Source organism: Harpia harpyja, chromosome 19 (genome assembly GCF_026419915.1).
Source record: "Harpia harpyja isolate bHarHar1 chromosome 19, bHarHar1 primary haplotype, whole genome shotgun sequence".
Classification (NCBI taxonomy): domain Eukaryota; kingdom Metazoa; phylum Chordata; class Aves; order Accipitriformes; family Accipitridae; genus Harpia; species Harpia harpyja.
Window position 1 is genome coordinate 12,695,625 of NC_068958.1, and position 23,862 is coordinate 12,719,486.

At 50.5% G+C, this 23,862-nt stretch overlaps 1 protein-coding gene across 4 annotated transcripts in view; it reads left to right on the forward strand.

Annotated features, from left to right (window-relative positions):
• EXD3 (exonuclease 3'-5' domain containing 3) overlaps window positions 1-23,862 on the forward strand; it is a 295,489-nt gene that overhangs the window by 215,447 nt on the left and 56,180 nt on the right. The window contains exon 21 of one of the 4 annotated variants that reach the window (XM_052815035.1): window positions 3,892-7,254. The exons of the other annotated variants lie outside the window; for them this stretch is intronic. Within the exon in view, the coding sequence (XP_052670995.1) occupies window positions 3,892-3,915 (24 nt within the window). The 3' untranslated portion in view covers window positions 3,916-7,254. Of the gene's footprint in view, window positions 1-3,891; window positions 7,255-23,862 lie in introns of those variants that run through there. 4 annotated transcript variants of the gene reach the window in all.

Genomic DNA, 23,862 nt, shown 5'->3' on the forward strand with positions numbered 1-23,862 from the left:
GGGGCCGGTTCTGTTTAATATCTTTATCAATGATCTGGATGAGGGGATCAAGTGCACCCTCAGCAAGTTTGCAGACAACACCAAGTTGGGAGGGAGGGTCGATCTGTGTGAGGGTAGGAAAGCTCTACAGAGGGGTCTGGACAGGCTGGGTTGATGGGCCGAGGCCAATTGTATGAGGTTCAACAAGATCAGGTGCTGGGTCCTGCACTTTGGTCACAACAACTGCATGCAGCACTACAGGCTGGGAAAGTGGCTGGAAAGCTGCCCGGCAGAGAAAGCCCTGGGGGTGCTGGTTGACATCCAGCTGAATATGAGCCAGCAGTGTGCCCAGGTGGCCAAGAAGGCCAACGGCATCCTGGCCTGTATCAGAAATAGTGTGGCCAGCAGGAACAGGGAGGTGGTTGTTCCCCTGTACTCGGCACTGGTGAGGCCGCACCTCGAGTCCTGTGTTCAGTTTTGGGCCCCTCACTACAGGAAAGACATGGAGGTGCTGGAGCGTGTCCAGAGAAGGGCAACCAAGTTGGTGGGGGGCCTGGAGCACAAGTCTTATGAGGAGCGGCTGAGGGAGCTGGGGCTGTTTAGTCCGGAGAAGAGGAGGCTGAGGGGAGACCTTATCGCTCTCTACAACTCCCTGAAGGGGGTTGTAGTGAGGTGGGTGTTGGTCTCTTCTGTCAGGTGGCTGGAGATAGGACGAGAGGAAATGGCCTCAAGTTGTGGCAGGGGAGGTTTGGGTTGGATATTAGGAAAAATTGCTTTACTGAGAGGGTTGTCAGATATTGGAACAGGCTGCCCAGGGAAGTGGTTGAGTCACCATCCCTGGAGGTATTCAAAAAGTGCGTAGACAAGGCACTTCAGAACATGGTTTAGTGGGCATGGTTGATGGTTGGACTCGATGATCTTGAAGGTCTTTTCCAACCTAAATGTTTCTATGATTCTATAATAGGCCGATGTGAGGCTGGCAGGCTGAGAGGGGAGCAAACAAGACAGTTGTCCAACCAAGGGCTGGCAGGAGCCAGCGCAGCACTGGGCACACCATGGGCAGCCCTGGTTGAACAGAAGGAGATGGTCGGAGTGGTCTTTCCTCATGCTACAAGGGCTAGCATTGCCCCAGCATCTCAGGTGCCCATGGGATGTGTGTCCCGTGATGGGGACGAGCCCTTAGGAAGTGAGATGGCTCCAGCACTGCATCTCACTGCCCTGCTCTTGGCCGCAGTGGGGGCTTGGAAACTCTCCTGCAGCCTGATGCCCCCTTCCCCCAGTGGCTGTAGCTCCCAAGGAGCCATCAGGAGCCTCACATCGAGGTGTCCCTCAGTCCTGCCGTGAGCAGAGAGGCTGTCACATGTGGGGTTGGGGTGGAGAACCAGCTTTCTGGCTTCGCTGACTTTGTAAATAGAAGGAAGTAGGAGAGACTAGAAATCTCTGATTATCTTCCAAGGGGACTCCCATCCCCTCCGAGGCATGTCTCAAATTCCCAGCCAAGGCTGGAGCCATTCCAAGAGCTGCAATGCTTCTAGTCCTCTTTTGAAGCACTTTTCCTTTCCTCCTCTCCAGTAAAAAACCTTCTCAGGTAGTGAAGCCCCGAGCCCTGGTGCACAAACAGCCTGTGGCTGGAGCACGCAGCTGACTAACAAGCTCCCGTTTCTCTTCCTGCCGGAGGGGAGAGCTGTTCCAGAAAAGGTGCTCCAGAGGAGTGACTTCATGCAGAACTACAGGTTTGGAGTCCTGCTCCTGGGGGGTTTGCTCTCTGCTCCGGCAACCGCGGGTATCCGCAAGCTGGGTGTGTGGGCAGGACCCTCTGGCAGTGCTGCTGCTGCACGGCAAGCCTTTGTTGGTGACCGGGGCACTCTTCCTCCAGCAAGACATGCTAGTGCAGAGCTATTTCCCAGGGCAAGTTCCTAGGGTTTCCCTCCTCCCACCTACCTCTTTCCTCCAATTTTGTGGATATTTGTGGGTATGCACTAAAGGCACTCTGTGCTGCACGGCTCAGCAGAGCCTCAGCCTGCTTTGGAGAGTAGCTGAAAGGAAAGATCTAAAAATAATAATAATGATTATCGAGTTCTGTTTGATTCCAAGAATCTGCCCCAGCCCCTGGAGCTGCACCAGGCTGGCTGGGGCAGACATGAGCACCTGCCCAAGTTGCTCCTCTGACAGCCAAGTATGGGCTCGGCACTGCAGAAGGCAAGCAGCATGGAGGGCTTTGGCTAATGGGCACATTTTGAGCATCATCGCTCCCTCTGGCAGGACATCTCTGCCCACTTGCCAGGTCCAAGGTAGCATTAAGTTCTCCTGTGAAGGCTCCTGCTCCCCTGGCCCAACACAAACAGGATGGCCCATGGCCTCGCAGCCAGGAAGACTGTGAGTCACCAGCAGCTCCCTCCTGCTGACAGCAAGCCCTGCCCATTTCCCATGGCGGTGAGGCAGGGTCTTGAGGATCTGAAAGGACAAGGAATGGGCTACGGGGCTGGTGGGTGGGAGGAAGAGGTGCTGCTGAGGGAGATCAGGGAGTCCACAGGCAACAGAGAAAAGACCAGTACTAAAAAGCAATTTTGGTAAAGCAAGCAAGTCTGAAAGTAAGGCAGAGTCCAATCTTGTCAAGGTTATTAAAGGAAATAGCAAAAGGTGGGTTGCACAACTCTTGGAAACTGTGCAGACGTATAAATGAAAAGGGAAGTGGGGCTGATATGCACTGAGGATGGGACAGAGATGAAAGATAATCTACGTATAGTCCTGAAAGAAACAAAATGAAAACTTTGCCCAGGTTTTTGGTAGCGATGGGGATGCTGGCCAAGGGTAGAGAGGCAGGATGATGGGTGGCGGTGTATGGGGATGGGAGATGCCATAACCAACATGGAAGCAGCAGTCAATGATCTTCGAGCATGCAAACAGGTAGGACCAGCTAGCGTCTCCTCCAGAAATGAGAAGGGGCTGGCACAAAGCTGAAGTCACGGAAGAAGGGTTTGTAATAAATCTGTCAAACCACAGGGGTTGGATGGTTTGGCTGGAGAACAGCAAATAGAGGTCTATTTATTGGGGCAGGGAGAATGTGTTCTTGGCACGTAGGAGTCTATTAGTCTGAATCTATTAGTATGCAAAGCTTTAGAATAAACATTAAAATAGAGAATAATTAAGAACATGGAAAATGGATAAGATGAGATACGGATTTTCTGAACGTAAATGATGCCAGAGTAGGTAAAAAAACTGATCTTCTCGACAAAGCAGACAGGATATATCTAATTTGTCTGGTCTTCAGTAAAGGAGAAATATTAAATCAATTGGAAGAGGAAGGTGCTGGGCTGTGAAGACTGTGCTAGATGGGTTTCTCAAAAATTGGCCTTGGAAATGATGTTTTTTCACATTTTTAATGGCCTTGGCACAAAACACAGAAAGTGCTAATGAAATTTGGTAATTACCCGTAATTGGGAATCATCATCATAACAAAGGAGTTGGGGGAAATTACGCACAAAGAACTGGATGCCCTTCAGAATAGGAAAACAAGGAGTGAGGTGAAATGACAGAGTCAAGGAGTCAGGCACAGAGGGGTGTGCAGCTTGGATTTCTGCTCTGGTGTGGAGCCGATGATCACCTGGAGCCAGACAGACTCCAACAATGCGAAAGGCACCTGTGCACACGTCAGCCCTTGAGCCACTGGAAAAGGGCAGAGGAGGGAGGGGAGGAGAAGAAGCGCTGCCCTTTTCTGTGTGATGCATAGTTGAGTTTGGGGGCCTGTTGTGGTATGATGTAGAAACCGAATGTGTGGTGCAGGGGTCCCGCTTTTGGTTGTGGGATGTTGTGACGGGGCTGTCTGTGTCCCCTGATGTCCTGAGAGTGTTTGTGCTTGAAACCTGAGGAGCGTTCACTCTTCCATGCCCTGCTTTCCTTTCTGTCTCACAGGATGTGATTCATTGGATGACCTGACTAACTTTAACATGTCACTGCTGTCGAAGGAGAAGGTCCCACTCCACCTACCTCTCCTTGGTGCGCCCTCCTGAGCTCAAGCGGCCGCTGAGTCTCCTGTGACCAGCCAGGAAGCCAGTTCAGTGCACTGCAACAGCAGAAAACAAACCTGGCCAAAAAAAAGGAGGTGGTATTTCCATGCTTGCAAGGTGAATGGCTCCTCTGTGATCTGAGGTTGTGCCAGGACCAGTCCAAGGGTGTGAGCAGGCACTGAGAGGGGGTCAGGGAAGGGGTGTTCCTGAGAAGTCCCCTCTTGGCAGCAAGGAGCTTTGAAGATGGCTCCGCTGTGCCGTGAAACTGTGCCCTGAGCGTCAGTGCCCAGTGAGTGTCCAAGGCAGGTTTCCTGGGCTAGAAGGGTCTTTGCTCCGACTTTACCCTGCTTGGGTAACCCCTGTGTGATGATAGTGTCCAGTTCTGGTCCCCAACAGATGGAAGTCAGATGGGAGCTCCAGGGAAATCTGTAGGCAGATCAGGGAAATGAAGATGCTGCCTTACAAGAGGAGATCTAAAAAAGCCTGGTGTGGTCAGCTAAGGAGAGGGGCTGGCTGCGAGGGGCTCTCCCTGCTAGTGCTGGCTGCGAGGGTTGACATGGACGTAGGATGGCAGAGAGATGTGGAGCTAAGACAACAGTACACAGGAATGAAGGTGCAAAGTGCCATGAATGAAGCCAGGCTGGAAATTAGGAGGCTCCGAATCCCCAAGAAAGCAGGTTTCCACACCTTGTCCCACTGTGAAAAAACCCTAACTCAATTTCTGCGGGGACTAGAGGACATGGCACTGCAGGAGCAAAGCCCAGCCTCAGGAACACACAAAGTCCCTTCCCATCCCGCATTCAGGACTCCTTGTGTGTATGATCTCCTGTAATCAAGGTCTGACTGTGCAGACGACAGGTTTGCAGGTTTTCTTTTGTCTTTGCCAGTTAAAGAAGGGACATATGCTTCTACTCCCATGGTTGCACCCCTTGATGTGTCCTTGCTTGTGCTCCTTATATGCATGTGAGCACTGGGGTTTTGTTCCCTGTGTCCTGCTATACAATTATATCTCCTAGCTACGCTGCACTGCAGATAGTGAGTAATACTCCAGCCTTAAAAAAAAATCCCTCCTGGCTGTTATTTCTGCAATTTGCCAAATCTATTTGCACTATTGCTATTTGCACCATTTGCTACTTGTACCATTTGCCATAGTCCCTACCAGATATTGGCACTGGCAGAGTGTGACAGAAAAAAATGACAGTTTGAACACGTCCCTTTCTTTTTTCTAATGATCCCATGATACGGTATTTTGTGTTGCAACACAAAGGATCACCTGAGGCGGTAGAATGGTGAGAAAATAAGCCTATTAAAATGTTCGAGCTTACTTAACTCTCCGACAACATTAGAGGATAACTAGTAAGTTTTTAGCCAAGTCTGTGAGTCATCTTGTCCTTCACAATTGTCACAGCTCGGCTCATCTGTTCAGTGTAATTGCCGGGGGAGAACCACTTGCAGCAGAACAGGAGCCGTCGTGCTCAAAACAGCGAAGGACCTGCAGTCAGGTTCCTGGTCAGCATTAGCAAGTCACTGAAGCCCAGCACCTGAAATTAAATAAAACCTAAACCCTTTGAATAGCTGAGATAACCCATCAGGAAATGAGGCTGATGATTCTTCCATGTGAAGCTTTTAAAAAAATTTTTATTATTATTTATGTAAATCAAATGAGCTATCAGCACTATTTGGATCATCTCCTATCTCAGGTACTGAGGCCTCCAGCCTTCCCTTGTAAAATGCTGGGAAAGTGGCCCATTCATCACCAGCCACTGTCAAGTGTTTTTTCAATCTGCTCCTGATTAAGCAGCATGGTATCAAGGGGATAATTGCTCGTTGGAATAGATCCCAGAAGAAAATCATTCAGTTCTTTCTTATCAGGTCCTTTCTTGCGGGGCGAGATACCCACAAGACTTATCTCCCTCTTCAGTGCTGGCCTGTAATTACTATCTAAGCAGCTCATTAGAAAACCTTTATTAAAGTGTAATAGTTGAAGCTGAAAATAAATGAAGGCTGATGCTGCGGTAAAGCGCTGCCCTCCCATGCGCAGGCTGGGGCACCCATTGCTGCCCCATGGGGTGTTGGAGCAGGAGCTCACGCTCGTCTGCCTCACAGCCACACCGGCAGGAACGTTTGGCAGAGAAGCGGGGCCATGGCGCTCCATGGCATATACCAAACCCGGGTATGTCACTTGTCCTGGTGCCAACCTGCCTGTTCTGGTTGCATCACGGTGTGGCTCCAGCCCATGCTGGAAGTCTACCAGGAGCTGAGCTCCACGTTCAGCCCATTTCCATGCCTAGCACAGGATTTCAGCAGCTGGGAGGCATTGCAAAGTTACGATTACAGCCTAGAGAAAATGGAGACCATAGCAATAGCATTTTAAAGAAAAAAAAATTTTACATACATGGGAAATGTTTTTATATTAATTTATTTGCTGGTAAAATGTTCACGAGTGTGGGCCTGAAGTCTTCTCTGTGTCTCCAGAGCACAGTCAGCATTAGCACAGATTTCCCCCCCAAACGTGCTGCAGTCCTGGCCAGGTTGGGTCTTATTTCTCTGGCTGTAAAATGTCTTAGGGAAGGAACGGACATGCAGGCTCCGTACTTCCCTGTGTCCTGGCTCCCTGACAGTTTCAGCCCCAGAGGAGTCACTTTTTGGCATTAATCTTTCACTGGGTTTTTCAGCAGGAAAACCACAAATGTTTAATAAAAATCATTGCAAAAAGCATGCCAGGCAGCGCCTGGCAAAGTGTGCATGTGTGCCCTTTGGGCTGGCGTGCATGCTTTGCAGAAGTGGGCCCTGTAAATATTTTCTTGACATTTAGGAAGTTTAGAGAAGTGTTTATTATTTCCCTGCCAGCTTGACAACCCCAGTGTGAAGAAGGGAGGAGATGTGCGTGGCTCCCTTCCCTACCCCCGGCAGGACTGCCGGCTGTTCCTTACAGCAAAGTGCCGCTATAGGGCTTGTGGAGGGCTTTGAGCTGGTTTGATTTAGGAAAGCAAGAAGCTACAGCTGGTGTGGGCTCGGGGTGCTCCTCCCTCCCTTCTGCTATTGCAATTTGGGATGACAAGATAACACTACCTGTAATTTGTTCAGCCCCTGTGTTGGCTGCAGAGTTGCTCATGGAGCTGCAGGTGCAGGGGTCCTGCCCCAGGGAGCAAGCGTGGCCCAGGGGGCACCCTCGGGCACACCTGGACAGCTGGGCTGACCTCCAGTCAGGCGTCTAAAAGTGGAAAAACCATGTCCTGTCTGGGGGTGGATTCAAAGCCCAAAGCAGAGCCAAGGGTGTTAGCAGTTACAGGCACCATGAGCTTTACAAGTGTCTTAGAAGAATCCCTCTGCACTCAGAAACACACTTGGGTTTTGCTTCCACTTCGTGAATCTTGTGGAGTTACTGAAAACTCTGAAATATGTAACTCTTCCAAACACGGCAATGTGACTGCTGAACCTCCCATCACCTCAACACCCCATGATGTACAGTCTGCAGACAGCTGCAGCCGGGTCGGTGCTGAGGGGCTGTGGAGCTGTCTGAATCAGGTGGTTCAAGAAGCAGCCAGCTGCAAAGACGTACCTGCAGCCATCCCAAAAGTCTTGTTTGGGAAGTGCGGGATGATTTGTGTGGGGCCAGCGTGTTACTCTGCCCCGCGGCACGTGTTGGCATCTTTGCAGTAAAGAGCAATGGAGTTGCACGAGTTGTAGGAATATGTCTGCTGGTATAGTGTAGTGCCCAGTGTACTGAGTACCTCCATCCTGGAACCAACTTGCTATGGAGTTGAGGGAAGATCGAGACAGTTCTGCAAGTGTCAGTTTAAGTGCTGTTATCAGCTTGGTGAGGAATTCACGCGTTTAGCAGGTTTTGGTCCAGCGTAAATGGAGTGATTCTGTGTTGGGGGTCCTTTGAGGCTGTAAGTGAAAAACTGGATGTGACCTGATACTGAAATGTTGTCAGCATCCATTATCGCTCGCATTCCTACTCAGAAAGCTCATTTGGGAATCGCTTTGTCTTTGGTTTGGATACACACATCCCGGCCCTCCATTAGCTCCTGTTTCTGTAGCAAAGCTGCACAGCTCTCAGCAGCTGCGCTGTGCAAGGCTGGCGGGGATCCTGGCCGTACCTGCAACAGGCTCTGCTCAGGCTTAATGAGCTTGGAGCTCATTAAGTGCCAGCCTAGGTGGGTGTCCCTTCCTGCAGTCACACTTCTAACTGTGGTGTAGATAAGTCCTCTGCGTCTTTCAGGTCGGTCCCTTTTAGGCACAGTCCAGCAAGTGTATAATGATGGAAACTCTTGTGGGGCTGGCAGTTTTCTTAAACTCTCAATTTTGTATATTTTGATTCTCATTATTTTATTTCTATTTTAACCAGAAGAACAGCCCATGCTGGGCTGTCAGGAGCTGCTGGACTGATGGAGGGGAGTCCTCCCATCACAGCAGGGTGTAAAGCATCGCATCTGGGCATGTTAGCTTTTTCTCTTTCCCCACTTCTGCCCACTAGTTTTCATACTGATTCCTTGAGGTTTCATTTTCTCTCAGTTTTTGTTTCGGTGCCTCCTAAACAGACTTGGGCATCACCTGTACTGTGGGTTTCTGTATTTGACTGGCAGGTTTGGTATCTGAATAGATCGATAGCCATGATGTTGCACTAGATATGTATTGAACAGAGAGGTAGGCAGGTGAAGAAGCTAAAAATGACACCAAATAATTCATGAATTAAATGAAGAGCCTTTGTTTCATGAAGACCCAGTGCCACAGCAACTTCTTTCTGCCACAGCAAAGGGAGGAGGAGGAGGATCCTGATGGACCCGGGGAGGTGGGAACATGGTTGTTCATAGGCTGTGCAACCAAAGAGCTGAGTGTGACTGGTCCAAATTGCCTGGCAGTGTGAACTCCTATAGCTCCTGCTGAGAAAGCTGAGTTTAAGAATATCCCATGCATGACACATGCCTGCCTGAGTAGTTTTTGAGGGAAGGACCTTTCCGTCCCGCACTGGTCCCTGGGACCTGATGCCATTCAGTGAGCTCAGCTACTTCCAGTGCCTGGAGCCTTCTGGGAGGAGGCAGGAGGCAGCTGTCTGAGAAGGAAAGGAGAGAAATAGGTAACTGAGACTTCCTAAAACTGCACGGGCTGCAGGGTAACTGGAAAGCAGCTGTGGTGTTTTCAAAGGTGCACACTAGACACGGCCGTTCATGATTAAAACTCTGTCAGCTGAGAGTGGTGATGCAGCAAAAAATAGCTGGGTTTTTCATACGATACTGCCTTTCTCCAGATTTTAATGGAAGCTTATCTGACTAAGCAGGCATTTTTATATACTAGGTTTTTTTCTGACACATAAACACAAACATTTTCTACCTCCTCCTGTGCTAAGGCAGTTGGTGCTGCTGGACGCTGCTGTCCTGCAGGGGAAATCCACAAAAATGTACCCCCCGTGGACGTCTTCCAAGAGCACATCCCTGGGGACGCCAGCTTGGGGAACCGCTTTGTCTCCGGGTTTATCAGACGAAGAACCTTGGTGCATTTATCATGCTTAAGGTTAGGGAAATGGCATGCTTTCTCCAGGGAAGGCAGCGGTTGGATTAAGAGGAGATATCACACCCCTGTGTCCCGGAGGCTCAGCCAAAAGCGGCCATCCGGCACGGCGGGACGAGCCCAGTGCTGGGCTGGTGCCCATCTGCGCTCGCAGGGTGACAGCCCCTCCGGCAGCAGGAGTGTGGCTGAATCGCCTGTGTCACAGGCAGGGCAGCTGCTGGGCGAGAGGCCATGGGGGCTAATTGGAACACTTCCTCTCAAATGTGTTTTTTACATGAAGCAGACTTCTCGCCCGGACGCTGGCCTTCACAGCCTTGGTCTGTGAAACTGGATTTTTGGTCAAGAAGGATGCCCCCTGCTCCCAAACAACGCAAGCAAACAACAGAATGCTTTTGAGTGTTTTTAACCAATAGTTTGCTTTAATAAATATTTCGTAAAATCAAAACATTTTTAGCAGAAAGAATAATTTCTCGATTGTCAAAGTACCAAACCATAGTATCTCCATTACCAAGCAATATATTGCTGTAGAACCAAGATAAGACTGCAGCAAGCGTCCTGAGCTCCTCTGTTGCCGTATTTGCTTGGAAGTCTCTTTCCAGGTACATTTCTTTCCAGGGCTTTTCCCATATACATCTAAATGTATATACTCTGTTACATATAGTATGTGTATAACATACACATATAAATGTATATATTCTGTATATATAATATCTTCTATTAACAAGGGGAGTCTAACTGTGTGCCCGCAGCATCGGGAGGCAGCAGCAGGAGCTCAGCCCCATGGGTCGCTCTCTCCCATTGAACTTTTCTCTGTTATTCTTGGGGAAGCTGAGCAGGGGTCAAGCCCAGGCAGGGAAATGAGGTCTGGGGCTATGGAAAACTCAGACCCCAGAGCCACCTCCTATTATATAGATATAAATGGAATGGAAAATTATTTCAAATAAAAGTGCACTGCCCTCTGAGAAATGTTCTCACAGAACCGCCTCTGAGAGTGCCTTAGCTCTTTATCAGAGCACAGAGCTTTGCAGCAGGGGGGACCACCGGGCAGCGGTGACAGTGAACGCAGCATGCCAGAGCCAGGGACGTGTCACCACGGCTGCCTCCAAGAGCACGGGACCAAGCGCCGTGGCCAAGTGGTCCGTGCTGCTTCCCAAGCACCACGCAGGAGGGTGATTCCCTGATGCTTCCCTCTCCCTTCATGCCGATGATGGATCTGCATGTGTGAGCCGGCCAGATCCACATCCCCAGGAAAGAAATGGGACTCGGCTCTGGCGTTCTCCATCTCTGCAGGGCTGTGTGAAGTAGCGCAAGGACAGCTTGGTGTGCAGAGTGCGACCCCCACATCCTCCGACTGCATCCAAATTGGTCTGAATTTTTAACAACATCTTAATTAGGAGTGTGGTGCTGGGTTCTCACAGCAAGGCACAAACAGGGAAGTGCACTAGCCATCCCCTCTCTGTTCCCAGTTCAACACCAGTCCATTTGCTTCTCTGCATGTGAGAGTGAAGTGTTCATCCTCAGGGACAAAAATAGACACAGAGGAGCCCTGCTCTCCCAGGGTGCTTGCATGCAGCCACGTGTGGCCAGCTGGAGACAGCGGGACGAGGAGGTGCAGCATGAGCAGTGGCTATCCGACGGGGTACGAGGAACAGGGGAAAGAACAAAGTGAATGTGACACAGCAGTGCCCGGGCACTGGCCTTGCCTTCTTTGTCACTTGTCACTGCCAGCCCTGTCACCTCCCCGTCTGTTAGCAACAAGGCTTTGCAAGAGAATGAAGTGCCAGGGAGCAGGAAAGCTCATGGAAGGAAGAGGAGAAGGGCGCAGGGAGATGGGAGAGTGGGGCTGCACCCACGGCAAGGTGTAACAGCTCTCCTGGAAGCAGGGCTGAGCCTCCTGCGGACGGGGTTTGCGAGCCGAGTGCAGGTCAGAAACAAACCGCTCCAAGGGGCGCGTGGCGCTCAGCTCAGTTTTCTTTCCCACCTGCAAGGCCAGACTCCTGCTGCCTCCCAGCACCTCCTAAAAAGCAGGGCGGGGAGGGGGTCCCCCATTTAGGGGCTGAAACACAGCTGCCTTGTTTGCTGGTCATAACTGCAACACCTGCACAGGCAGAAAGTCCTGTAATTACAGCCTGGGCTGCAGGACATGAGGGAGGTGGAACAAAAGTCAATGAGCTCGTGCAAACATGCATGCAAAGTAAAGCAACTGGGCAGATATTTTATTTGCTTTTTAAGGAAACGTTCTTGAAACAGCCACTTAAGGACTTCATCAAAGGCAGAAGGCAAAAATCTAATGGGCCGTTTGTCCAAAGCCTTGTGGCAAAATACTGAATCCTAATTTAGTACCCAGAAAGAAACTGGCTTGGTTCATTAAAAATCAATTTGTAAATGCCCAGAACATAACGCTGTGATACAAACCAGGCACTAGAGACTGGTCAAGAGCAAGCCCCGCAAGCCAGTCCCTTGTCCATTTTCCTGTGTATCTAAGTGACCTGCTGGATAAGGGGAGGAAACTCATGATATGGGACTGAGCTTGCAAATACGCCTAAGTAGATGTGGTTGAAATGTGCCGTGCCAGGTTTTTGGATGGACAGACAGCAAAACCTCCCGCAAAGGCACTGGACGACAATATTCTTCAGCCTGTCCTCATCAGGTGGCATCGTACGTGTGCCCTGTGCTCTGGAGATTGGCAGGTAGTCTTCTGTCCCAGGTATCCTGTGCCCTTTGATGACATAATTAGGAATGCACCCATTAAGGGATGCAAACCATTCATGTTTTTTGGAAGAGAAGCTGCTGGAGAAACAGCCAGTAGTCACCAAAACCCTTCCAGTCTCTCATTTCTCTCACAAGATGAAAAAAGACAGGGCTCCAGAGTTTGGCTAGGACTAGTTTATTAGTGTATGTCTTATTTCGGTCCTGAAGAGGAGGACAGAGGTCAGGCATGAGCTGGTCTGTAGGTTCAGGAATATCTTTCAGCTTAAATTCATGAAGAGGAACTTCCTGGGCTTCCTACAGTGCAAAGGCAGAGAGCATTACGTCCTGAAGCTGCGTGGTTTTGTGCTTATTTGCATTGCTGTCATTTTTATTAATTCAACCAAGTACTTAGGAAGATATTTTATAAACTGATTTACTGAAATACTAGTATTGAAGTTAAAAAAGAAAATGGATCTAGTTACGCTCAGCACAGAGGCAATTCAAGTGATGGTAACAGCCTCTCTCCACCCATCCAACACAGCACTCTGAAGGCAGTAAAATGCAGAGGGTAATAGAGCAAGTTTCAGGTGGGTGATCTTCAGTCAAGCAAGATCTTGAGAACATAGAGATGCAGCCTTGGTAAAGCCAGTGAGAAGATGCATACAAGTTGGGCAAGCAGAATGTAAGGTGGGATTTGGGGTGACAAAAAGGGCTGGTGGTTGGTGCTGCTGGTGCATGAGAAGCAAAAACCAACCTGCAGCTTGTAGGGGAAGAATAGAAAGGGAAGGACATTGCAAGAAAACAAAATGGTTTCTCTGCACCCTCCTACCCCATGGGGGACATGGCAAAAATATGGTTCATTCGGACAAGAAGTGCTTAGGAGTTGCTGCTGGGTTTATATATTTTTCCTACTAAGGCAATGGTGTGAGATAGTGCTTGGACTCCAGTGTGCAGTAGCTTCATCAGGAGATTTGTTCCACTTCTCTGGCCTGCTAGTTTCATGATTTTGAGTGTCTTTGGGGAGTGTATGAAAATCCGAGGGGTGTGAGCAGGCTGCTGTGCAATCGTGTTGGCAAGCTCTATAGCAAGGACAGGCAGAGGCTGCCACTGTGGGCAGGAGAGTCACTCCCCAGTGGGAGCTGAAGCAACGAACTGCAGCATGGGGAGGAGCAGAGGGCATGTGGCCATGCTTTGACTGGAGCTGGTAAATTTGCCTGGGTATGGCAGGCAGAGAAGCTCCTGGGCCGTAGGTGACCTCTGGTCCTTGGTGCCCAGTGCTGTGTCAGAGCTGGGAGGAGAACGGTCGGTGCCTGGGAACGGTTTTGCTGGTAGGGGATTAGTCATTGTGGGGTTTGGAGCAGGGTGAGTTTGGAGCAGACTGGGGACTTCTTCACTTGCACCCTGAGATAAGGGGGCTGCTCTGCGCTCACCTGCATGTGGAGACATGGCAGTTCGGCCTCCTGGCAGGTTGCACCATCAGTTTTTCTTCACTATGGTGATCTTATGGGCAAGGGACTGCATTTTTCACCTCTGAGGGTGCCATCCGCCAAGGCCCCAATGTCAGGGTCAGGAGTTGCTCTGTGCAGGTGTAGCTGCAATGGGGTGCTGTGCTATTCCAAGGGCAGCTCTGCAGGTTTTGCCAGGGAAAGCTGATGTGGTATTTAACCCACTCTCTGCTGGGTTCAAGATATGACACAAAAAGGTAGAGATTGGAAATCTCTGTTTTACATGGGAATACCAGGCACTGGTTGGGCTTGGCACTCTGCAGGCTCCTAGCCCATGTTGCTACAAAAAGTAATGCTATGGTGAGCAAAAAATGATGTTACCATGAGGTTTTAACAATCTGCTGGTCTGCTTAGCTTTATGCTTTGGAATAAAGCCCGACATCAGTGCCTGCGCAGCATGCCTGTGCCGGCTGCTCCAGGGGATGCTCCGTTGTGGAAGGTGAAGACCATCAGGATGGTGGTGGGGATCCACCTCCCCACATAAGGAACCCTGTGGGGGGACCTGCCTGCCTTGTCTTCAAACACCGATCTCAGGCATTGCAGCAAAAAGCATTAAGTTAAGTGCAGGCAGGGCAGGCTGGTGGAGAAGCTGGGTGGTGGGAGGCTGGATCGCAGGCTGCCATCCCAGCCTGGTGTGTGGGGTGCTTTGAGCAAGTAACTTCTCCAGACCCCAGTTTCCCCAGTGAGTGCTCTTCCCTCTGCACGGTGCCTTCAGAGAGCCCCGAACAGGGCAGATGGTGCCTGCAGCCCTGCAGAACCTCAGCAAGGTCCCTCCATGGCCATCAGCATGGGGCTCGGCCCCCAGGAGCCGTGTCCCCTGGGTGCCGGCAGCGTGCCGGCAGTGCTCCGCTCTCCTCCCGCGTGGCAGGCCGCGCTGCCCGCTGCGGCGGGCGGATGGACGGGCTCACGAGCACTGTTGGGAGCACGTTTTTTCCCAGGCAGATTACGTAGCCTTTTTAGCTTCACCCCCCCCCGCCCCAGTACTCCCCCCTTCCTCTGTTATTTTGGTGCCTTTCCCCAAGGGAAACAAAGTTAACTCAAACACTGTTCCCACCAGAAAGGCAAAAGCTCCCCCCCCCCTTTTTCCTTCCTCTTTTGGGTTCAGGGTAATGTGTCCCATGACAAAACAAGCACAAATCCCTGCACGAAGTGCTTTGCCTTTCTCCTTAAAGGGAGAGTCTTTCTCCAGAGTCCCAAGGGCCATTACTCCATCACACTGAGGTGCCTCTCAGATAGAAGGACGGTCAAGCTGGACTCTTTTTGCCTGTGATGAAAGCAGCCCATGCCCAGCCATGGGGGGCAACGCTGGTGGGTGGAAGTAGGTCTTGTAGCTGGTTAATATGAAGTGGGGAGCAGTGGTGTGCCCAAGAGAGCCAGGCTGGAGATCTTATGGCTGAGCTTCAGCCATCCCCAGTGGAGATGTCTCCATGAGAGTGGGTTGTTCAGGCTCCTTGGCAGCCCGTGGGGAGACAAGGTCCCTCCTAGGACCCTAAAGCAAAAGTCCAAGGTGGAGCAGGAACTCAAAACATTTGTCTCCACAACCTGTAGGAATGATGGGTGAGGAACTCACGGTACTCATCCTTCCCCACTGCAAAGCAAGATGTGATGGGTTTATGTGTGGGAAAAGACCACCTCAATCCAAATCACCAGCCTGTTTCCATCAGCAGAAGCATGCAGGCAGGTGACTCAGTTATAATGTTTAATTGGAAGCGGCTGATATTGGTCTCTGGATGCGCATTCACAGGCTGTCTCACCACGGGATGCCAGGCTGTACCTGCCTGCAGGAAGGTTTTAAAGATATTTATGAGTATGGGCTTTTCCCACTACTTTGGGAAGGCAGATTTCTAGTTTTTCACTAATTGACCCATAAAACCACCTTCTTCCCAGAATGCACTGGTCACCACTTCCCTGCCTACTATGTCAGAGAAAATTTAAGTGACTTTTGGGGCATGTGGCTGCTGCATCCTCCTGTCCTGCTTGGAGCTGAGCATCTTCGCTCTCTGCAAAGTCACAGTGTGTGGGTGCAGGCGCATGGCAGACAGGCTGGCATCACAATCCTTCACAGTTTATCACTGATACCACAGTCATGTCCCTGGGCCTCCGCAGAAGGAACCAAAGCAGCCTGACATACATTTTTCCTTGTAAATGCTGTTTTCAGGATTCCCTCCACCCTTGGATTTCTTTTAACAATTTTTAACGAATGGGATTTTAATGCACCCCCCTAAATAGAGAAGCTGTAAATATTTATGTTTCCTGTACAGGTGATAAGTGAGCGGTGGGAGCCTGGGGACAGAGGGGTCTTTCCTATTTTTGCAACTCATTAATTTTGCATGATGAGACCTTGGCAGCTTGCTCTTGGAACCTGCGCCTGCAGTAAGGTGTCTGAAAGGGAAAAAAAAAAGAAAGAAAAAAAATTGAAATAAACCCCAAAAGCTAGTAATTGCTTGTGGTGAAAAAGGCAAATGAAAAATGTTATTTAGATTTGCAGTTTTTTAAAGACAGAAAAAACATTTTTGTTCAAAGACATTGAAATCAGACTATCGTTTTGTTTCAGATGTTTCCAAGGAATGCAGAACTTGGAAATGGTAGGGAAGTTTATGCCTGGTGGCCGGGGGGCTCTCGGTGGCCTGGGTGCAGCATGGGGGCTGTCCTCTGAGACCTTCCACAGCAGTGACATCTGGGGCAGGATTTGCTTTAGCCTCAAGCAGCTGTCTGCTTTGGGTGGGACAGATCACCCCATTCCCCTTCACCGAGCATGAGCCGAGCCTGGCTGTAGGCATCTCCAGCCTGAAGGAGATGAGTAAGATGGACCCCTCAGGTCTCCACTGAGTTTGCGCCGACGCGAGAAAGCCAGTGGGACAGCAAAACATCCACTTTCTACCAAGATCATTTAGTCTTATGGCCGGAAAATCTCCCTGCTGAAAATGTTACCTACTGCTACACAGTGCAGGATCCAAGCAGAGGTGTGGTCCCAGTCTCATGCTGGCTGTCAAAGTCTCAGTTTTGTTCCCATACTGTGTCCAAGATGGTGTTTCTGCCTTCAGAGGTACCTTCCTGGCTGGTGCACAATGATTAATGACTTCCAGGTCCCAAAGGTGTGGATGTGGGAGTGAGAATCACGGAGCAGAGGGAATACAGCTCTGGCATAGGATCTGTGACAGCCTGGCTCATCCGTCAGGAATGCCGTGATGGAGGGGACGTTCCAAGTGTATTCAGCATGGGAAAATATTTTATCAAAGAAGCTTGGAATAAAAAAATAAAATTAAAATCTAAACATGAACGCTTGACACAGTGCCACATGAGGGCTATTTTTAATTTCCTTCCTGATCGTTCCACTTGTTTTCATCATCGTCAGCTATTTGAATGATGGAATTAGTCACCATATATGAGATGAAGTAAACAGAGAGCTCGTGGTTTCCAAGTGAGCATCATCTTGACTCGCCTAAGGGACATGAGAGCCATGGTATGCCGATGCCCATGGATTTGCCGCCAGCCATGTGTGACCTGGTGACACCCAGGACCTTGTGCTCAGTTGGGTCTATTTGGGACAGTGATACCCAAAGGAGGGCCAGGATGCTGGCTGTGGAGCAGCTCTGCTGCGAGGACTCATGGTGGACGTGTTGGACATACTTTTACATCTTTCTTTGGGAAAGGTGCTTTCTGTGGAGTTGCTGGCGTAAAAGAAAATCCAGGGATTTTTAGAAAGAGGGAAAGCAAGCTCGTGCTCCTTCCTCACTGCTCAATATTTTTATTCTGATTACTTTTAGCTGTGCAATTAATGAGCTGGAGAAGCCCTTGCTGAGAGCTTGACACACATACAGGCTTGACATCCCTCCTGGGGGCAGCCATGGAGAGAGGAAAAGCTGAGCGCTGGTTATCAGCCTCAGCAAGTGCTAAACCGGATCATCCCTGAGCACCGGGTCCCAAATTTGCGAGGTGTCCTGCTGGGTGGCTGGGGAAGGCTCTGGTGCCATAGCATGGCCATGACCCGCAAAGGCACCTCGCAACTGCAGGTGACACAACTGTGTCCTAAAACGCCATTTGCTCTACGTGCTTTGAACTGCTGGTTGCATGGTACGTTTTCTTTCTGGCTATTTGTTTTCTTAATGTACTTAACTCAGGGCAATACTAATTTCTTGAATTTCTAGTCATGGCTTGTCTGTGCTCATTGATTTCTTGAAAAAAATAAAGTGGTATTTGGTTGCTGTCGTAGCTGGAAAATACTTGTCAATATAAATGGAGAAGTTCCCTTTTCACTGATCCCCGGAGGAGGATCCCTGTGGTTATCCCTGTAACAGCACGTCTCAGTTATGGACCACTTTCCATTTTGCATACTTTAGCTGATCTATTTCCTAGTCTTTTGAGTTGAGCTCCTGAAGTTAAAGGGAGTTACTGGAAAGCCAAAAAAGGAGTATGTAGGCTAATGGCTTTAGAGCTGGACTTGAATAATACCTGTTCATTAGAGAGTGGCATTGTATTGCTTGGGAATGTCTTTCTAGGCAAATTCTGATATATTTAAAATATTACTTCTTAACCACTGTATCAGTTTTGAATATACCTTAGCAACTGATAAACAATGATCCCATTTAATTGCAATACTAAATTAAACACCTAACTATCCAATTGGGGCACTGAATCCAATGCTGGCATTGCTTGTGATTTCGGCTTGCTGTAAATTGGTATCAAGTCCAAGAAAGATTAATAAGATCACCTGATGAAATGGTACTAGTCCCCTTCCATGGCTTTATGCTTCCGTTTATTGCTTTAATGGAAGATTTGCGAAGGGTTTTGGCTGTTGCTGTGCTATAAGGAGGAGCCTGAGGCAATAGGGAGATTAAGCTGGGCTGGGACATGGGGCGCCTGTTCCTGGACAGAGGCAGTGGCCACCCCCAGTGGAGCAAAGTGCCTGGCCCCCTCCCTCCCTGCCCTGCCAGGCCTAATGGGCCCACAGGTTACAGAGCTACGTGAAAAATCATTCAGTTGGCTTTGGCTTATTTAAAAATAAAAACTCATGCGCAAAACTGAGGTTATTTGTTTTTACAAAAGTCTGGAGTTTCCCACAGTGGGCTGTTACGTTTGGGGACTGTTGGAGCCAACATCCATTTTTTCCTAAGGTAAGGAGCCTTTCTTACCAGGATTGTTAGGATAATAATCATGACAGACATTTCCTAATTAGTTGTTAATCATGGGCTGGCCTTCCTGACACTTTCTGGGAGCTGATGCTCCTGCCAAACCCTTTCCGCTCCCTCTGCTGCAGTCCCCGTGGCCAGGCTGTGTCCCCAGAGGGACGCTGGGATGGTCCGTGTGCTTGAGGGGAGTCATGGCAGGAGCCTCTAAGCCAGAGGTTGCTGGTGGAGCAGAGGTGCCTCATGGGCACACATGGCTGGAGGAGATGCAGGAGGCAGAGACAGGCTCTCTTCCCCACAGGGAAGGCATTTGGCAGGGCCAGGTGGTGGAGGATCCTCAAGGGCAATAGGTGGCAGTGCACCAGGTGGGACCTGGCTCCTGCCATGGCTCCTCAGCCCAGAGAGAGGGGGAGAAGGAGAGGGAGGGCTTGGGAAGATGTTTTGTGTTTTTGAGATTTCGAGACCCCAGTGGGTGAGGATGAAATACCCATGTTGGGACTCTCAGCCTTGCCCAGGCTGAGTATCACCACCACAGTGAGGAGCGTCATCAGCCATCTCACTGGAGGCACCAGTCCAGTCGTTACCAAAGCTCCCACTGGGGCTGGATTCGGTGATCTCTGATTTACCAGGTTTTCTCATTTACAGCACTGTGCTCTGCTTACACACACAGCATGTCCGAGCTGTCGCGGGATCGCCCCATGCTTCATGCGAGGGGCGTTTGCCGCACCGGCAGAGGTGATGGGAGCTGACGGGCATCACCACAGTGCGCCAGGGGACAGCCCTGCATGACGGCTCTGCTTTTGGCCCTGGCAGCACCACGGTGCGCTTCCAACAGAGATGCAAGCACGGGGCGAGCGGGAGGGCAGAGCAGCCACCCCAGCCCTGCGCCCCACCAGCCTCCCTGCGAAGAGCCGCAGTGGGAGCCATTTCTCACTGCGTTTCTTCCCCTGCAGACCTGCCCTTGCCTTTGTGAGCGTGCGAGGCCACGGCAGCATGCAGGGTACCCGCGCCGGCCCCGTTCCCACACTCATAATCCCTGGGTCATGGGAGACACAAAGGAGGTGCCGCGCCGCTGGGAGCTGGGGTGGGGGCAGGAGGGGCAGCCGGGCAGAGCCAGCTCTGCTGCCGCTGCCTCATTTCTTTCTCGCTGAGGATGACCTTCAGTTTTCTCCCTGCTAATCCCTCCCTTTAATCCCCTTCTCCTCTCCTCACCCGGGTCAGGGTGCTTTCTTGTCATCTCCCTTCTTCCCCGGCAGCTCCATCCTGGCCACTGTCATTAAAGGCCAGATCCAAGCCAAGATGTCTCCATCACCTGCACGCTGCAGCCCCTTGCTGATGGACAGAGGCCAAAAAAGGGACTGCAGGAAAGCTGGAGGTGCTGCCAGTAGCACCAGGCTTTGCTCTTGCTCAGTTGTACATGAGGTGTTAAGAGGAGTCGCTCAGAGGTGGATCAAGGCACAGCTAAGCCCAGGTCCTGCCTCCTGCCGAATGCCTGGTTGGAAGCCAAAACCTGCAGAGCCCCTTTGCTGGGTGGCTGAAGGAGATGTGGGGCTGAAATCCCATACTCCCATGGGCCCCACGGCAATACTTCACTCTTGGGTTTGCTCCTGGGGCCGGGGCCCTGGCTGAGCCCTTGCCCCTGCCCAGGCGGTGCAGTCCCTGCCAGGCTGTGGCTGTCGCAGGGCTCTGCCATGAAGCATCCTCGGCTCTGGGAGCCAGAGGCAGGCACCTGCCCCTGGGCATGGGCATCACCGCCGCCAGGCTCAGCACCAGCACCACTGGGGTGTAACGTCCGGGACTTGGCTTTGGGGGGACTCAGGCAAAGCTTCCACATGAGGCTATCCAAAATGAGAGGCCCAAACCTGGCGTTTTTAAAGCACTTTTGGTCCCATGGGGCTTTAGCAAAGAGGATGGCTTTCACCACTGGGCAGGAGCATCATGGCCTCATGGCTGCAGGGTTGGCAACAAATATCTCCAAGCAGATGCTGCACTGATGCCCCAGCTCACCTCATCCCGCTTTCTGGGCAGGCTTTGAGCCAGGGTTGAACTCCATGAACTCCACAGCACCTGAACTCGGGTGCCTGCAGCCAGCATGGAAGCATCCATGTGAGATGTACTCAGGTGCCTGAATTCTTCTTTCTACCTGTTGTTTGTACAGAGCCTGGTGCAGCAGTGTCCCCAACCTCGGCCTGGGCTCCTGGCACTTCCACAAGGCAGATAATCAGCGTGATGAGTAACAGCAAACTGGGTTAATTACAGTTTGGGGACCATCAAGAATTAGAGCTGCATTTCTGGTTCCATAAGGGCTTTACTCAAAGTCATTACCTCAGAGTAGAGATTCAGGGTCTGACTTTTGGTCCTGATTTGTGAGTCTTGGCTCCCACACTAAAACACCAGTATGTTCTCTATTAAACTGTCTAACACAATCGATTTCCAGCCTATACTGCAGCTATTAGATGAAGTGCTCGGCAGCTGTGAAAGTGAAGGAAGTCAATAGTTGTGTTTTTATTGGAAATCCAACAGTAGCATCCACATTTCCAGGCTTGTGTAGGATGCTGGAGGGCTGGAAGGGTGGGTGAAGCCTCATACACTGCAGATCTGTGGGGGTGCCTGCAGATTTGGAGCAGTTCCTTTTTGTAGCTGGTTTTTGGAAGTGCAGCTGCAGCTCATGAGATGTTAGTCCTTTTCGTCTGAGATTTCAATATTTCTAGTCCTAATACTTCGACACATAGTATGGTCCTTACTTACCAATGAGTTGGCTGCTCCAAAATCTCTTGTTTCAGGACCGCTGATACCTAAACTTGTCTCTGGTACCTGCCAGGCTGGGGGCTAACCTGGGCAGCAAGCTCCTGTCAGCGGACTGTGGCATCTGCCATGAGTCTGGAGGACCCTGGGAATGTGCCTGTAGTTTTATCCTGGTGATAAACTAAATCTCTTGGCATGATCCTGGTGCTCATGGGCTCAGTAACGCTTCCAGAAGGGCTGCATTGAGGCTGAGGGACAGAGCAGCAGCATGAAGCCCTTTCTGCTGACCCAAATCATGTAGTATCAGGGACCAGTGAGAAAAAAAAAACGAGGCTGTGGCAGGAGAAGCAGCTTGGGATGGGAGATAAGGTCTTCCTGTTTCCCACAACACCCTGGGTTTCTTATCTGCAATACTGCAAATAAAAAACACGGAGCCAGCAAGGCTGATTCCCACAGTACAGCAAAGACTCATCAGCATCAGTTTTCCCAGCAGCTCCCGTGTCCGTAGGAGGATGCCCGGGCTCCGGGATGGGCTTCCCTGTGAGACGTCAGCTCCGCGGGGGTTTGCTCTCCCCACTTGGCAGGCAGGGCTCTGCATGTCCTCTCCGCATCCCGCAGGATGGCTCCCGCCAGCGACGTGCACCCGTCAGTCCTTGCAGCATCTTGCAGAGGACAGTGCCCAGCTCTGCAGGGACCCTGACGTTGCAGAGTCCCACTGCTCCCATCCCCACAAGCTTCTTAGCTGCTGCCAGGGAGGGAAATGCAGCCGTAGCCATGCCATGTGCTTGGGGGTGGGAGCCACGTGCCAAAACTCACCAGCACAATTCGCTACCCCAGAGGGGCTGAGCTGTGTCTCTCTGCAAGCATTTGCACTCAGGAGCCCTGTCTTCAGACGAGCAACGCTTACAGATCTTTGGAGCAAGTGTTGGAAGTTTGCAATCTCTGCTCATTATTTTATGGAGTTTGATGAGGTTTTGAAATGTGGGATCTCTCATTTATCACCTGCATTAAAACAGGGCAACTTATTTCTGCACCAGTCTTTCAGAGTGATGGCTGCTTCTCCTTGCCATTGCCCTGTTTGCATTCCCCATTTCTAGAGACATGTGTGATTCTACCCTCTCTCTGTGGAAAATAATGGGGAAAATGCAGGTGCTGCTGGTCTGGAAGAATTTTATCAAGTAGGATTTTGCTTAGCTTGGCTGTTGAAGCCCCATCTCCCACTTCCCAGGAGAAGTCAGAGACATTGTTAAAAAAATTCAAGGTTGCCCAATATGCCATTAAGAAAGACAGAGCATCTCAGCACAGGTTTGGCCTGGGCTGGGTCTAGCAGCACAGAGGTGGAGCAGGACTGGGACAAACTCTTTTGCTCTGGGAATTTTTAAGCAAGAGGGGATTTCACAGCGGGAGGACACAAAAGCGGTGGAATAGGGGCTCATTGGGCCAGGCCTGTCCTAACGATGGAAGGTTTGCTCTGCCTCTTAATGAATTGCAGAATCACACCACAGCGAAGCTTTTAAGTGCAACAATGTCAAAAGCTTTAAGTAGTTGTACAGGCTTTAAAGGTGTCTAACCTTTGACTTGTCAGGAAAAAAAGCAGGGAAGAGATTCCTTTTTCCGCTGGAATAAGTCCAGATTGGCAGCCCCTACCCAATTAGCAGCAAAAGCCACTAACGACGCAGCATGTGCAGCTCTGGCCTCCGACTCTTCTCACAGACCTTGTGAACTCTGGGACTATTTTCTTTTCAGCCACCCTTCGCTGACAAGATGCACACACTGGATGATCCATCCTGGGAGAAATCGGCTCTGCTGGACCCTGAACCATTTCGGGGGGAAAGCAGCAGTTTCTGGGTGCCGAGGGTGGAGCTGTTAAGAAAATCCCCTTCCCTCACTATTACATCTCTCAGTCTCTGTTGTATGAAAGTGTATTAACATTGTTAACATATATACGAGTTCACATGATACACTGTAATGTGATGAGGTAGTGGAATGTTACTGGAGACTGTGGTAGTGTTCATGCTTAAGTAACACAAACTGAAGGACAGCCCGGCCCTGGAAATAAGGTTTCCCTTCACTGAAGACATGAGAAATGGAGGGTTGTTCTTGCTGGGAGCCAGGCTGCACAGCTTGCAGCATCTCCGGCAGCAGAGCTGGAACAGCGCATGGCTGGCTGCTCATTTCTCTCCTCAATGAACCACCCCACACATGGCTACAGGGGTCGTGGCACCGTTGCTGTTGCTGTAGCAGTTCCTCTGGGAGCCCTAAACCTCAGGAAAATACCAAAATTCCCCCTGTGAA